The 13,532-nt window shown below is 35.3% G+C and overlaps 2 protein-coding genes across 2 annotated transcripts in view; one reads left to right on the top strand and one right to left on the bottom strand.

The window, feature by feature from the left end:
- The window catches only part of LOC104700829 (CSC1-like protein RXW8), a 7,626-nt gene extending 3,948 nt beyond the window's left edge, over positions 1–3,678 (top strand). The window contains exons 7-13 of the mRNA XM_019227593.1: positions 614–714; positions 936–1,234; positions 1,404–1,680; positions 2,006–2,281; positions 2,575–2,808; positions 2,896–3,079; positions 3,161–3,678. Coding sequence (XP_019083138.1) covers positions 614–714; positions 936–1,234; positions 1,404–1,680; positions 2,006–2,281; positions 2,575–2,808; positions 2,896–3,079; positions 3,161–3,300 — 1,511 coding nt within the window. The 3' untranslated portion in view covers positions 3,301–3,678. The remainder of the gene's footprint in view (positions 1–613; positions 715–935; positions 1,235–1,403; positions 1,681–2,005; positions 2,282–2,574; positions 2,809–2,895; positions 3,080–3,160) is intronic.
- Positions 9,004–10,669, bottom strand: LOC104704481. The gene is made up of 3 exons (XM_010420563.1): positions 10,034–10,669; positions 9,231–9,956; positions 9,004–9,144 (listed from the first exon to the last, which is right to left on the bottom strand). The coding sequence occupies exons 1-3, from the start codon at positions 10,667–10,669 to the stop codon at positions 9,004–9,006; spliced, it is 1,503 nt and encodes a 500-aa protein (XP_010418865.1).

Raw genomic sequence — 13,532 nt, 5'->3', positions numbered from 1 at the left:
TTATTGCTCTGTGAGATGTGAATATTTTTTCCAGCTTTAAGTGTTTCTTTTTCTTCCACTCTCTATTTCTGTTGATAGCTTTCGTAGTTGGTGTAATACTTCATGGTTCTGAAGTATATGTGCTTGTTGGATGTTATAAAGGGTTATTATTTGATAACCACATGCAGAGAGATTGATGATATTTCAGAGAACACTAGATATAATTAATTCTAGTTCAGCCAAAAGGAATTTTATATTAGACACATATTTCATGGAGTATAAAAGGATTTTTAGAGGAACTCTGTTTGTATCATATCTGTAGTGCTTTCATTCATAGTTCATGATTTCTGATGCTGTGGTTGTTTCAATTTTACTACATCTGTTTCTCATTGGTTCTCTGTCATGTTGAATCAAAACAGAAGTTGTTAGAAATAGGGTAAATTATATGTGGACGGTTTGTGTGTTATATCATATTTGAGATTCATTGTTCTGTGTCATAGAAAAAGTGTGACCTATAGATTATCACAATTTCTGTCTCAGCGTGATGCGGAGAGGATGTGCCTGAGTCTAAAACACGTAGCTCCTGAAATCAATTGTAAACCGACTTTAAGGCCATGCACCTTTTGTGGAGGACCCACAGCCACAAATTCTTTTCATATCCTATCTAATGAGGGGGACAGTGTGAAAGGAATGGAGCTTGGTGAGTTAAGTATGACTACGACTACGACAGAGCAAGTAAGGAATTCTTCTGACTATCCCTGATCTAAGCATAGAATGTAGTTATCTGGTTTGTCTGTTCAGTTCAGTTTTAAACCACCATTAATGAGTTGTAGTACCATAAACACTACGACATTTTTCACTTTTCTGCTAGAGCTTAGAAGTAGTAGTGCTTAATATCATATACCCACAATATAGAATAGTTAACTGAAGCCACAAATTTTTCTACGTTTTTTTAGGAACGTCCAGCTGCTTTTGTGTTTTTCAAGACACGCTATGACGCTCTTGTTGCTTCAGAGGTTCTACTATCATCAAATCCTATGTTATGGGTGACAGACTTAGCTCCGGAACCTCACGATGTGTATTGGAAGAATCTCAACATTCCTTATCGACAACTTTGGATACGGAAAATAGCAACCCTTGTTGGTGCAGTTGCCTTCATGTTTGTTTTTCTTATTCCTGTGACCTTCATTCAAGGGTTGACTCAACTACAGCAGTTGTCTCATGCCTTTCCCTTTCTAAGAGGCGTCTTGCAGAAGTGAGTTACTTGCAGGTTCCTTACGCGTGTATACATATATGCTTTTGGTTCATATAGACATGACATAGCATTCTTTATAGATTTGAAACTTGAAGAGAAATCAAATATCTATGTTCTTGTTTTGTTTTATCATCTTCAAAGTTAATCAACACTTCAAACCATTTTGCAGGAAGTTTATAAATCAGGTCATCACAGGGTACTTACCCAGTGTGATCTTGATTCTATTTTTCTATGCCGTTCCACCATTAATGATGTATTTTTCGGCCTTGGAAGGATGCATTTCACGGAGTATAAGGAAGAAGAGTGCGTGCATCAAAGTCTTATATTTTACTATTTGGAATGTGTTCTTCGTGAATATATTATCAGGGTCTGTCATCAGACAGTTGAATGTCTTTTCTAGTGTCAGAGACATACCTGCACAACTTGCAAGAGCAGTGCCAACACAGGTGATTTACCCATAGCCTTTTTACATTTCAGAGCAAAAGTTTGAAAAATTGCTAATGTTCATTTTCTACAGTCTCTTGGACATTAGTTGGGTTACATTGTGCCAAGATCTCGCAACTTTAATAATGTTATTTTTCTTCGTTCCATGATAAACTTTATACCAGACAGTATTAAGCCCATCGGAGGATATTTGTTTATTGTATAGAATCATTTGGGATTAACCTTTTTCTGGTTGCTTGTGACCTCCGTTGCTTGAGCACCTTCTCGTTTCATATTAGTAAAAGTGAAAATGTATTATTGTTTCTGATACTTCACCCATGTTTGCAGGCTGGTTTCTTCATGACCTATTGTTTCACATCTGGTTGGGCCAGTTTGGCTTGTGAACTAATGCAGCCTATGGCTCTTATCTGGAATATGGTAGCAAAAGTTGTTTCCAAGAACGACGATGATTCATATGAAACACTTAGGTTCCCATACCACACCGAAATTCCCCGGGTGCTTTTGTTTGGGCTCCTGGGTTTCACCAATTCAGTCATAGCACCACTAATACTGCCGTTTTTGCTGATATACTTTTTCCTTGCATATCTCATATACAAAAATCAGGTAAGTGTGCAATCAAAACGTACTCTGATCTTTTTTTACATAATATCAAACACTAAAAAAAGCATCATAATGGACTTGGATCTAATTTATGATAGCTAAGATACTTTATGAACTTCATGTTATAGATGTAACCTGGATTTTAGAGTGATTGCTTCTGCAATGTTTATAGTCATGTATACCGTCATAAGAAGAGGCAGTAGTGCCAGGCTAAGGCTCATGCATCAGAAAACTCTTGATATAATTTTTAAAAGACAAATCCTCCCTAGTACTAACAGAGTTGTTTCTATTTGCAGATACTCAACGTGTATATCACTAAGTACGAAAGCGGTGGACAATACTGGCCTATTTTTCACAACACAACAATCTTTTCGCTGATCTTGACACAGATTATAGCTTTGGGGTTTTTCGGATTAAAGCTATCAACGGTTGCTTCGGGTTTCACCATACCACTAATTCTTCTCACTTTGCTTTTTAGTGAGTATTGTCGGCAGAGGTTTGCGCCCATTTTCCACAAACATCCTGCCCAGGTAGATTAAATGTAACCAAAACCTTTGATGTTCCTACTGCAGTTTTATGCGTTTTCTCGATGCTTAATAGATGGGTTTCTTTTTCAGGTTCTCATAGATATGGACAGAGCTGATGAAATATCAGGAAAGATGGAAGAGTTACATAAAAAACTGCACAATGTATACTCACAGATACCATTACACTCTCAGAAATCATCTACTAGTAAAGCTGAATGTAGTACTACTCCTTTGGTAAACCAGGAGTTACCAGATCCTAAAAAATTGAAGCCAGGTTCCGAGTTCAAACCATTGTTTGTTTATGATTTTAGATTTTTTACTTGAATACAGACTAATGAGACTTACATTTATTCAGAGGAAGGGGATGCTATAGCTAAAGAGTTATGGGGCTTCCAAGGCAGTGACGCTGGTCATGAACATGATGCTAAGTCTTGTCCCAGTGCTTCACCAGACCATCTTTCTCCAAAGATGATTGAACTTCACAAACGGAATTAACTAGACAGACATTTTTACTAGTGAAGTAATCACGGAGGCTCCAGCAAATCAGCGCTTTAAGGACAAGAGTTTTGTCGTGGGCATGCTCAGCTCCAAAACCAATGTTACTGGGAATAGTCTCACTCACTTGAAGAAAAGTGGATGTAAATTGTTTTTGGGATATTTTATCACTTTTCTTCGATGGAAATTCGTATTGAATCTGTATAAAACAGATGGAGGAAAGCATTAAAGCATGCACAGTCTTCTTACTGAGATAAAGATGTACATTTCATAGTTACTGCAAGAAGAAATGGAAGTGTGTATAGATTTGCTAAGAAAAGATTTTTCTTAATATTGTGGAATATGTAGGAGCAAAAGAGCTCTTTATTATTCTTCTAACATCTTTCTTGGATGAACAATTTTTGGTTCACAATAGCCAATGAAAATCGTACTACATTTATTTTAGAATATCGTATTATATATATGTCATTCTAATACTATATATCAAAATAATAATAACTTAGGGAAACAAAATATGTATATCTGTAAAATCGAAATTATCATTTACTAACCCAAACAAACATAAAATCTGAGAAATACATTAAAATAACACCAAAACAAGTTTTATTGAAAAAATTAGCACACATTCTACAAATTTTTTTAAAATAACATTAACTAATACATATACAAAATTTTTATTTAATAGAATTTAATAGGCTTGGATTCTCTATTTTACATTAGGATATTGTTTTTTTAGGGATATGGTTTACTACTAAAACATGCTCAAAAGTTATTACGTTGTGCTTTTATGTTATATATTTTTTCGATTGCTCTTAGGAAGCATTATATTATGAGTACTACTAAGTCATTTCTAATATTTGCAATTTTTTTTATTAACTTTAAACATATCATTCATGATTCATGTAACAAATCTATTTGACTATTTTGTTACCGATAATTACAAATTTTTTTACTAAAAATAAAAATAATCTAAATACTTTTTAACTTGATAAAGAATTTTAAAAGCTCAGGTTAACATTAGTATGATTATAATTTTAGCGTAAAATTTCTTATTTTATATAAAACTAGTTTAATGAGAAGTGTACGCCAACCCTAATCCACCCATCAAACTTATATGTAAAACTAACAACTTTATATATTACAGTGTTCAAGAAAGCATTAGGTGGTATATGGGCGGTGACCTAGTGCACATAGAATGATTAATCAGAGCCTAAACAATTTTTAGACGGTGTAGACGTTTACAACATAAAACATTATATATGTAATATAATATATAAAATTATGTAAAAGTATATGTTAGAAAAATAAGAAAATCATAAATTATAAACAAAAGTTCGAAAAATATATTTATTTAAGTTACATTAACAACATATGAGCATTTATAATTACGTATACAGATATAAAACTTAATAGTTTAAATATATGTAGTAAAAATAAAAAAAAATATTAAGAACTTTTTTTTGCAATTTTAGGCGGTTTAAACGGTTATCTAAGCGTCTATTGAGCGCCTAGCGGCTAGCGTCTAGACCACTTTTTTTGAACACTCATATATTATAATATGGACTTAAAAATCTAATATTAAAACTTACAGTTTGCATAACAATTAAACTATACTAATTTATAATAAATAGAAAAAATTACTCAAATGTTATCCAAAAGTTGGTTTATTACTCATATCTATAAATCTTTTGAAAGTTACTCAAATGTTTAGTACTCTGTGTGTAATTACAATTTACCCCATAGTATTTGTTTTATGATTTTAAGTAAAAAAATAAGAAAATATACACGTCAGCAAATTAAAATACACATCATTTTCGATTTTGGATGTCAGTAAACAGTTTTTCTTCGACAGTGTGCTTTTTCTTGTTTATGTCAAAGAAAACAAGAAAGACTTGCATCTCTCCTCGAGTGTGTTCGCCCTAGCCACCATTAGCAAGCCGCCACGGGAGTCTCTTCTCTCCGGCGCCAGCGTTGCCATGGCTTGCCGGCGTCGGATCCTGTCCTCCCTCTGCTATTTCGTTCATCTCCCGGCAAATCCAATCTCGTTTCAGTTTCTTTACTTGTTCGAACCGTATTTCCGGTTCTTTTGCCGGCGCTACTTCCGCCGTGACTGGTCGCGTCTTTCCGTCGCTGCAGTTTAGTAGATGGAGGAAAAAGCTTTTTGTAAGAACTCCGAGTCACTCCCTCTGGTTGCCTCGGCCGATGCGGCGCCGGTCCAAACCTCCGAGTCACTCCCTCCGGTTACAATCACTATAAGCAATAAAAAGTAATAATTATAGACAAAAATTGATTTTTACACAGTCTGATGAAAATGTGTAAAACATTCAAAACATGACATTTAGGGGTTAGGGTTAGGGTTTAGGGTTAGGGTTTGAGGTTTAGGGTTTATATTTCCAACATTATGAGTTTAAATATAACAGTTTGGTTTAAGGTGGTAATTTGGATATACTAATATGATAACCATTTGAAAATTAAATTTTTTTTGAAATTACTTTTTGGTTATTTTCGGTTATAGGTCGGTTAGATGAATATATAACCATAAATAATCCAAATGTTATCCAAATTAGGTCGATTAACTTAATATAACCGATAGCAAGCCGAATATAACCGTAATTAACCAAAAATAATGGAAAAAATAGTTTCCGGTTTGGTTCGGTTTGGTCGGTTATTTAGTCATTCTAATTTGAGGGTTGGCTGAGTTATGGTAAAGTTATGGCTGAGTTATCGTTTAGGGTCTTCTCAATAATATGAAAACGTATTCGTCTTTCTTTCATGGGTCTTTTGTTCTGTCAGATTCCTAATAAGTATTAAAACGTCTCTCGATGTCACAAAAAGTGTTGTTAGGGAAGCGCGAAAAATCACTAATTATGTGCCTGCTCAAATCCAAACGTATAATAAATTCATAAAGTGAGTTTTTTANGAAAAAATAGTTTCCGGTTTGGTTCGGTTTGGTCGGTTATTTAGTCATTCTAATTTGAGGGTTGGCTGAGTTATGGTAAAGTTATGGCTGAGTTATCGTTTAGGGTCTTCTCAATAATATGAAAACGTATTCGTCTTTCTTTCATGGGTCTTTTGTTCTGTCAGATTCCTAATAAGTATTAAAACGTCTCTCGATGTCACAAAAAGTGTTGTTAGGGAAGCGCGAAAAATCACTAATTATGTGCTTGCTCAAATCCACACGCATAATAAATTCATAAAGTGAGATTTTTAGCACAAGATATTATTGCAAATAATATATGGGTCTTTTGTTCTGTCATATTCCTAATAAGTATTAAAACGTCTCTCGATGTCACAAAAAGTGTTGTTAGGGAAACGCGAAAAATCACTAATTATGTGCCTGCTCAAATCCAAACGTATAATAAATTCATAAAGTGAGTTTTTTTATCACAAGATATTATTGCAAATAATTAAATAATTATTATTCAATTTAAAATTTTATTTTTCTAAAAGTATTTCTCCAACAATTGACTATTAAAATTATTATAACTCAAAATTTAAATTTAGAATGGAAATATGTCTATTATTAGGTTAACTGGTGGTTTCACGCCAAAATATCGCTTTACGGCTGAGTTATAATCATTACGGGAAAACGAAAGGTCATGTGACGGCTGAGTTATAATCATTATGGGAAAACGAAAGGTCATGTGACGGCTGAGTTATAGTGAGTTATGGCTGAGTTATCACAAGAAACAATCTGAAAGTAAATGGATGATATATATGACTTTACGGCTGAGTTATAATATTTACGGGATAACGAAAGGTCATGTGACGCCAAAAACACTACACAGAGACGTAGCTGATCGATTTTCCATAGCCCAAAAAAACATTGCAATTGTCAATCATTGGAGACAAAAACTGGTGGAGTATCATACGCCATATGTTTCAATGCCTTGTTCGAGAACATGTAGCTCAGCTTTAGCTCATGGCTAAACGCGTCCAATTCGTAGTGTTCAAGAACAAGCTCCACAAGCTTGTCGTGTATTGTGCCTCCATCTATATGCACAACTATACACCCTCTATCGTCGGTGGTAAATACATATCTCTGTGTCTTTATCCAATTACCGGAAACAACTAGTACTGGAACTGGATCAATGAAAGAAAATGACGAACAAGTTGAAGAAGAAGTAGAAGAACAAGGTGAAGAAGAAGTAGAAGAACAAGGTGAAGAACAAGGTGGAGAAGAAGTAGAAGAACAAGGTGAAGAAAAAAGTGAAGAAGAAGTAGAAGAGCAAGGTGAATAAGAAGGTAAATAGTTCACTTATTAACCAGTTGAAGAACAAGAGTCGAACGACGTTTCGTATTTCCGGAGAAAAAAGATGATGACATGGAATGCTGACATGGATGCTGCGTCCGACGTGGCAAGTCAGCTATCAAACAATACCATAACTCAACCTAACTAAAACTCAGCCACAACATGAAAACATTACAGTAATTAAAAAGCAAAAAAAATTGCTGCCAAATTCAGCCGTTTCATCAACCGAAAATATGTAACTGAGCCGTATTGTTTGATAAATCAGCCGTAACTGAATAATATTCTAGTAATTAATCTTTTGCTAATAAGTCAGCCGTCAAACGGCTGAGTTGTACGATAAGTCAGCCTATGATGGCTGAGTTATAGTTTTTTTACCATAACTCAGCCGTAACAACATCTCATAAGTCAGCCGTTTTCCAAAACTCAGCCAGGCGGAAAATGGTAACTCAGCCGTGTCGTAGTGATAACTCAACCAAAATTTTGACAACTCAACCATCGGGTGAAAACTCAGCCGTAAGGACGGCTGAGTTAGAGCATATATCAGCCAGATTTTAATAAGTCAGTCGTAACGCTTGGCTGACTTATGAGCATAACTCAGCCAGATTTTAATAAGTCAGCCGTCTGCTCTTACTCAAATGTTTTTCCGATAACTCAGCCGCAACATACCTATAACTCAACCGCAACATACTCTGTAACGTGTTACGGCTGAGTTATGGTTACACGTCAGCGATTTCTGACGTGGCGTCTGACGTGACAATGACATTTTTGTAATTACGTTTTTTCCGGTAACATAAAACATGGGCACGCTGAATATTTTAAAAATACCCAAAACATTTTAGTAATAAAAAAGTTTTTTGTAGATTCTGGTAATATTATAAATATAACAAACAACAACCATATCTTTAATCATTTCAATCGTTACTTTATTTTTTAAAAAATACTAAAAATATCACGGGTTAATTCCTAGTAAATATATCATTTTAAAGCATTATTGAAGCATCTTAATGGACTTATATTTAACTCGTGAAAGTTTGGCTACTTATCTCTCCTTGATTGTTACAGCGTTTGCATGTTTACATTTTAAATAGAAAATGAATTTGTGCTCAGTGCTCTTGAAGTAGTTTTTTCTGTAATGATAATAGTCGTGTGTAGTTTACCAATTAGCACTACCAGATCCTGAGAAACTGAAGCCAATTTATATTTACTTTAAGAGATGCAACTGTTCTGCAATGGTATCAAATGTAAATATTGATAAGACGAAAATATTTTTAATGGTCTTTCAATACACAATCATACTTCAGTCATTTCTTATTATCTTGGTTTTAACTTCATTGGGAAAATAAGGAAAGACAAAGAGACAACATAAACGAACATTGCAGCCCAAGAAAGGGAAAAAAAAAAAACCACTTGCGGACTAGAGTCTGAGAACCTTACAAAACAGAGAACAAGGTTCACCGAGTTGATTCAATTTTTAGTATCTTAAATGTTGATTGATGAGTTGCGTTTTTGCGTTTTCCATTTGGCAGGAACTTCGAGAGACCATTAGTTAAGGCAGAGGTTGTGACCAAGGAAGCTCTAAGTAAGCTTATTGCCTGCAGAACAAGTGTAATTTCCGAAGAAATTATGTAAGAATTGTCTAGCAAGTAAGAGTAAAAAAGATTATAAAGAGACATCATACCTCAGCTTTGCCAATGCTGATTACTTGCTCTTCAATATCATTGATATTCACCTGCAACTTACTCAACATCGATATTGTTGAGGATGAGTTCATAGCAGTGACATGTAGATCATCGGACACCATGAAGTTTGTTTTTCCCTTAACAAATCCAATACCAAGAGAATCTGAAGTGCCTTTGGATTTTGGATTCATTGGACTTAACTTCACGATTTTTTGATCTGATAGAAGATTGTTCTTCTCAATTCTTTTGCAGAGCTTGCTAGCATTATATTGAGAACAAAAAAGCCTAGTTACCAAACATTCATATTCTGGCACTTCCTGGATAACAACATCGAGCAGTTGCGCACGACAATTGTAGAAATGAGGAAGCACACAGTTGGTAACTGTAGTATCTCCCTCCTCCTCCAAGCTCAACCCTTTCACGCTTCTACACAGGTTACCAATACAACTTATATTGGCATTGTCACTACAAAATTTCCCCACAAACTCAATGGGAATGGCAAGAAACGAGAAAAGAAAATCGACGAATTCTTCTCTGCACTCAGCATAAAGAATGACTCTATCCACCTTTCTAACAAAGACTTTCAAGGTCTGTGGGCCTGCAACTATGCTTTCTTGCACGAGTGGAGCCCAAAATTTCTGCTTCCTTGACACACAATTTCCCCTCAGAAACGTGTCTGTCAAGGGAGTATCCGAATTGAATAAACATTCAATCAAAGTCATCACCTACACAAAAACATTCAGTTTAATAAAAACATTCTCCTTAATCGTGTATAGCCAAAACATTAATAATTGCCAAGTACCTCATCAGAACCAACTTCAAGAAGCCTTTCCTGGAGCTTGTCAAATCCATCATAGCCAAGATCATTGAGAACACTCATGACATTACCAATAGAGTTGAAAACCAATTTCAGATCATCAGTGATGATGAAAGAACTTCTGCAACTCAGAAACACTCCATCACCTTCGTCTTGATCTTCTTCCTCAATCTGAACCTCACGGTTCATTAGTTTCCCACAACTACACAATGAGTTGCAAATATTGCTGTATACCTTACTGCATGACTTGCCAAGAACAAACCGAGGGTAGACAAAAAATTTGGTAGACTCAGTATCATCTAGATTCAGCTTTAGCCGTCTGCAATGACTCTCCTTCAAACTCCTTGGATACAGTAATAAATCTTTACAAGCTTGAGTCTCAAAATTATCGACACTCATGTCTGAGACACTTTTGTAGAGATTTGTAAAACAACCTACAGTAAAAGACTGAGGATTTTGATGCTTCTCCAATAACCTGACAATGGTTCCCATTGGGAGAGTCAAAAGACCACAAAGCACATCAACAAAATCCATATCAGCTTCAGCCATAACAACTTTGTTTTTCTTCTCATCGATGAGAAGTCTCAAATTAAACTTTGGTTTTTCTGAACTTTGATCCATCAAAACAGAAGGGCAAAAAAAAAAAAGGTAGCCGAGAAGGAGAGAAGTGTGTTTATCAGAGACAAGTTTTAGCCGTATTATAATCACAATGATAAGATCCAAGGGGTGTTATATAATCTGACATTTAATGACCACAATGACTCCTATTACCAAACCAAGAAAACTTTTACGCTTCCCCAAGAGGCAAGACCGTATGAGTTTGAATACATGTCCCAAGAGTCTATATATTTTGTCTTTAAGACAAATAATGCAATGAAAGTGCATCGATTAAGGAGAAACCGCCCAAATCCTCCATTAATTACAGACTTAGTAACTACAACTCTTTGCATGGTATCCCTTTGTTGACTTTTGAGATTAAGCATGTCCTGTTACACTACGAATCTCCCGTTCCTTGAGCCGGAAGTTAGGAAGGTCAAAAGCTACATAACCCTTTAATTTTGGTAACTGTGTTGCCTGTCGTTAAGAGCGTCGGATTTGATATAACGTGGGATAGTCTTGATGAGATATTGAGATGCGCTGGCCTATCTGGAACACTTCCCAGTTGGAAGGCCAACTGAAACACTCACCGTCAGCAACGCACCGACCCATCTAAGGAGCTTGGATACTAGGGAGAAGGTGGTAGCATGGATCAAACAGTGGTGCATCCTAAACGCCGGCAAAGTAGTTTTTTTTTTTAATTTCGGGTTCTACATTGCCATGGTGAACAAGGGTGATGACCAGTTTAAAGGTTCATACAACCTGAAGAAGGTCTACGGTTTGAGGGAACTCGAGAATACCAACTTTGGCCACTACTATTTAGGGTTGGAGCATTTCCTGGATTACTCCGCCTACAAGGCAAATTAAGCAGAATCAAGTCGTGAGAGCCAAGAAATAGTCTAATGCACTGGCTCATCTCCTCTCTTTCTTTTTTTTGCTCTTCAATGTTGTCTTTCGTTTCAAGTTTGATGCTTCAAGACTTCAAAATATTGCTTTCAGTTTGAGATCTTTTGTCCCTATGTTTTGTTTCGGATTCACTATTTGATATGATCCAAAAGTTGTTTTCATTTGATGATAAATTCAATTTGCTTCTTTCGTCACTATAAACACTTTAATGTAATTTATCTTCTTGATCAGTTATATCATTCATAAGTTAATTAACCATTTTATAAAACAGTCATCATCACACAGTATTTACCAAGTATGATCTTCTTTCTGTTAGTTTATGCCGTTCCACCATTATGTATATTTTTTTCAAACCTTTGAGGATGTATCATGTATTGCAAAGAGTATAAGGTAGAAGAGTGTGTGCATAAAAGGCTTATATATTAAGGAAGTAATCTTTTATAATGTCAGAGACATACCTCCACCACTTACAAGAACAGTGCCAACACTTGTTGATTTTAGATTTGAGCTTGGTGCGTTTTCTTCTATGTCCACTTCAGCTTGGGTTAACAAAAGACAGAATCAAACCCAATGAAAAAAGAACCACGATCATTCAGTCAAAGATAATGAAACGTAAAAAAAAAAACAACTATCAAATTATGAAATGGTTTAGAAAATCATCAAGAGGATCTATGGTCATCTACAAATTGCAATTGGTTACACTTGCAAAGTTTAAATAGGTAAATAAAACTAATATAAAGACAACTTACTATTCACAATCACATGAATAACTAGGGATTGAGGTAAATTAAGAATCACAAAGATACAATGTGCAGTCTCCACATAATCCTCATAGAAACAACTAATCACATTATCTAAATCCATACCTTACATATGATTTCTTCAGTTAAACAACTAATTGAAATTTAGGATGAACATGAATATTTTGTATTTAACTAATCTTATTTATTTAGTAACTACGATTCTAATCCCAGCAATGTCACGGGGGAAAATATTTCATTAATATCTAGATCAAATCCCTGTCATGTTACCGGGAACATAAATTGTATGCAATGCCAAGGATAACTCAGGTAGAACTTGAGAAGTATCAGAAAAATTAGTAGGGGGACCTATTTGATTAGCATTACATGTTCACAATATCTTCAGATGGACATGATATGTGTTCTTCTTGAAGAACACAAGAGTCTTTATCATTAAAGTGTACTCACCAAGAATGATGTGCGTGAGTGCGTCAGTGGCAAGAGGAAAACATATTGTATTTGGTGACGACAAGGACAAGCTCTGTTCTGGTCTATCTATTTAACATTATAATTAAAGAGACTTTGGAAGAATGTTACAGATTCTAGTCCATCTATTTAGCATATGTATTGTTACAGTAAATCAGGAGCTGCACATGCAAGGCTAAGATAAGAAGCAGAGGAGGAGAGCACGTGCGATATAACAGCTAACAGCTGGAGGAGTAACAGATCAGAGTTGGCCAACGTCACAAAAGAGGAATAAAATGGGTTAACGCTGTTTGTCGGTTTGTTAGCCTTCTATAAGAGCACATGTTAGCTCATCCTTTTCCATTAGGCAAAATCTGAATTGTTGTTTTCTATTTTCTGGGTTTGGTGACCTTGTTCCTCATCGTTGTTGCTGGAGATCTCTCTTTGAGACTCTTGCAGATGAGATGATGATTCTGTGTTTCTTGTGAACGTTGTTTCATTATTTACCAGTTACAAGTTCCTTAATCAATTTCGTTTTACTCTCTGTTCCTTTCTATTTCACTCTCTTCTCTGTTGGTTGTTTGTGATTTCTGTTTTACGTTAACATGTATGTTTATAAGGAAAGGCGAAACCGAAAACCTGACCTAACTTCAACGACAAAAGTTCCCAATTAAAAGTAACTTGAACACGTCAAGGAACTGATTCTTTTGATAGCAGAATCAATATCATCCATGTGGATGCCAACAGCAACCCTCATGAGCATGTGTTGAGGCCTT

The sequence above is a fragment of the Camelina sativa genome, chromosome 7, assembly GCF_000633955.1.
Source record: "Camelina sativa cultivar DH55 chromosome 7, Cs, whole genome shotgun sequence".
Classification (NCBI taxonomy): domain Eukaryota; kingdom Viridiplantae; phylum Streptophyta; class Magnoliopsida; order Brassicales; family Brassicaceae; genus Camelina; species Camelina sativa.
Note: the sequence above shows the minus strand (reverse complement) of the source record. Positions and strands in the feature narration are given on the sequence as shown.

Excerpts from the sequence above, each read along its gene's own strand:
- LOC104704481 (XM_010420563.1), bottom strand. The coding sequence starts at position 10,669 with ATGGATCAAAGTTCAGAAAAACCAAAGTTTAATTTGAGACTTCTCATC. Across the intron at positions 9,957-10,033 it reads TTGAAGTTGGTTCTGATGAG|GTGATGACTTTGATTGAATG; the intron begins GTACTTGGCAAT and ends GTTTTTGTGTAG. Across the intron at positions 9,145-9,230 it reads TCAGCATTGGCAAAGCTGAG|GCAATAAGCTTACTTAGAGC; the intron begins GTATGATGTCTC and ends CTTGTTCTGCAG.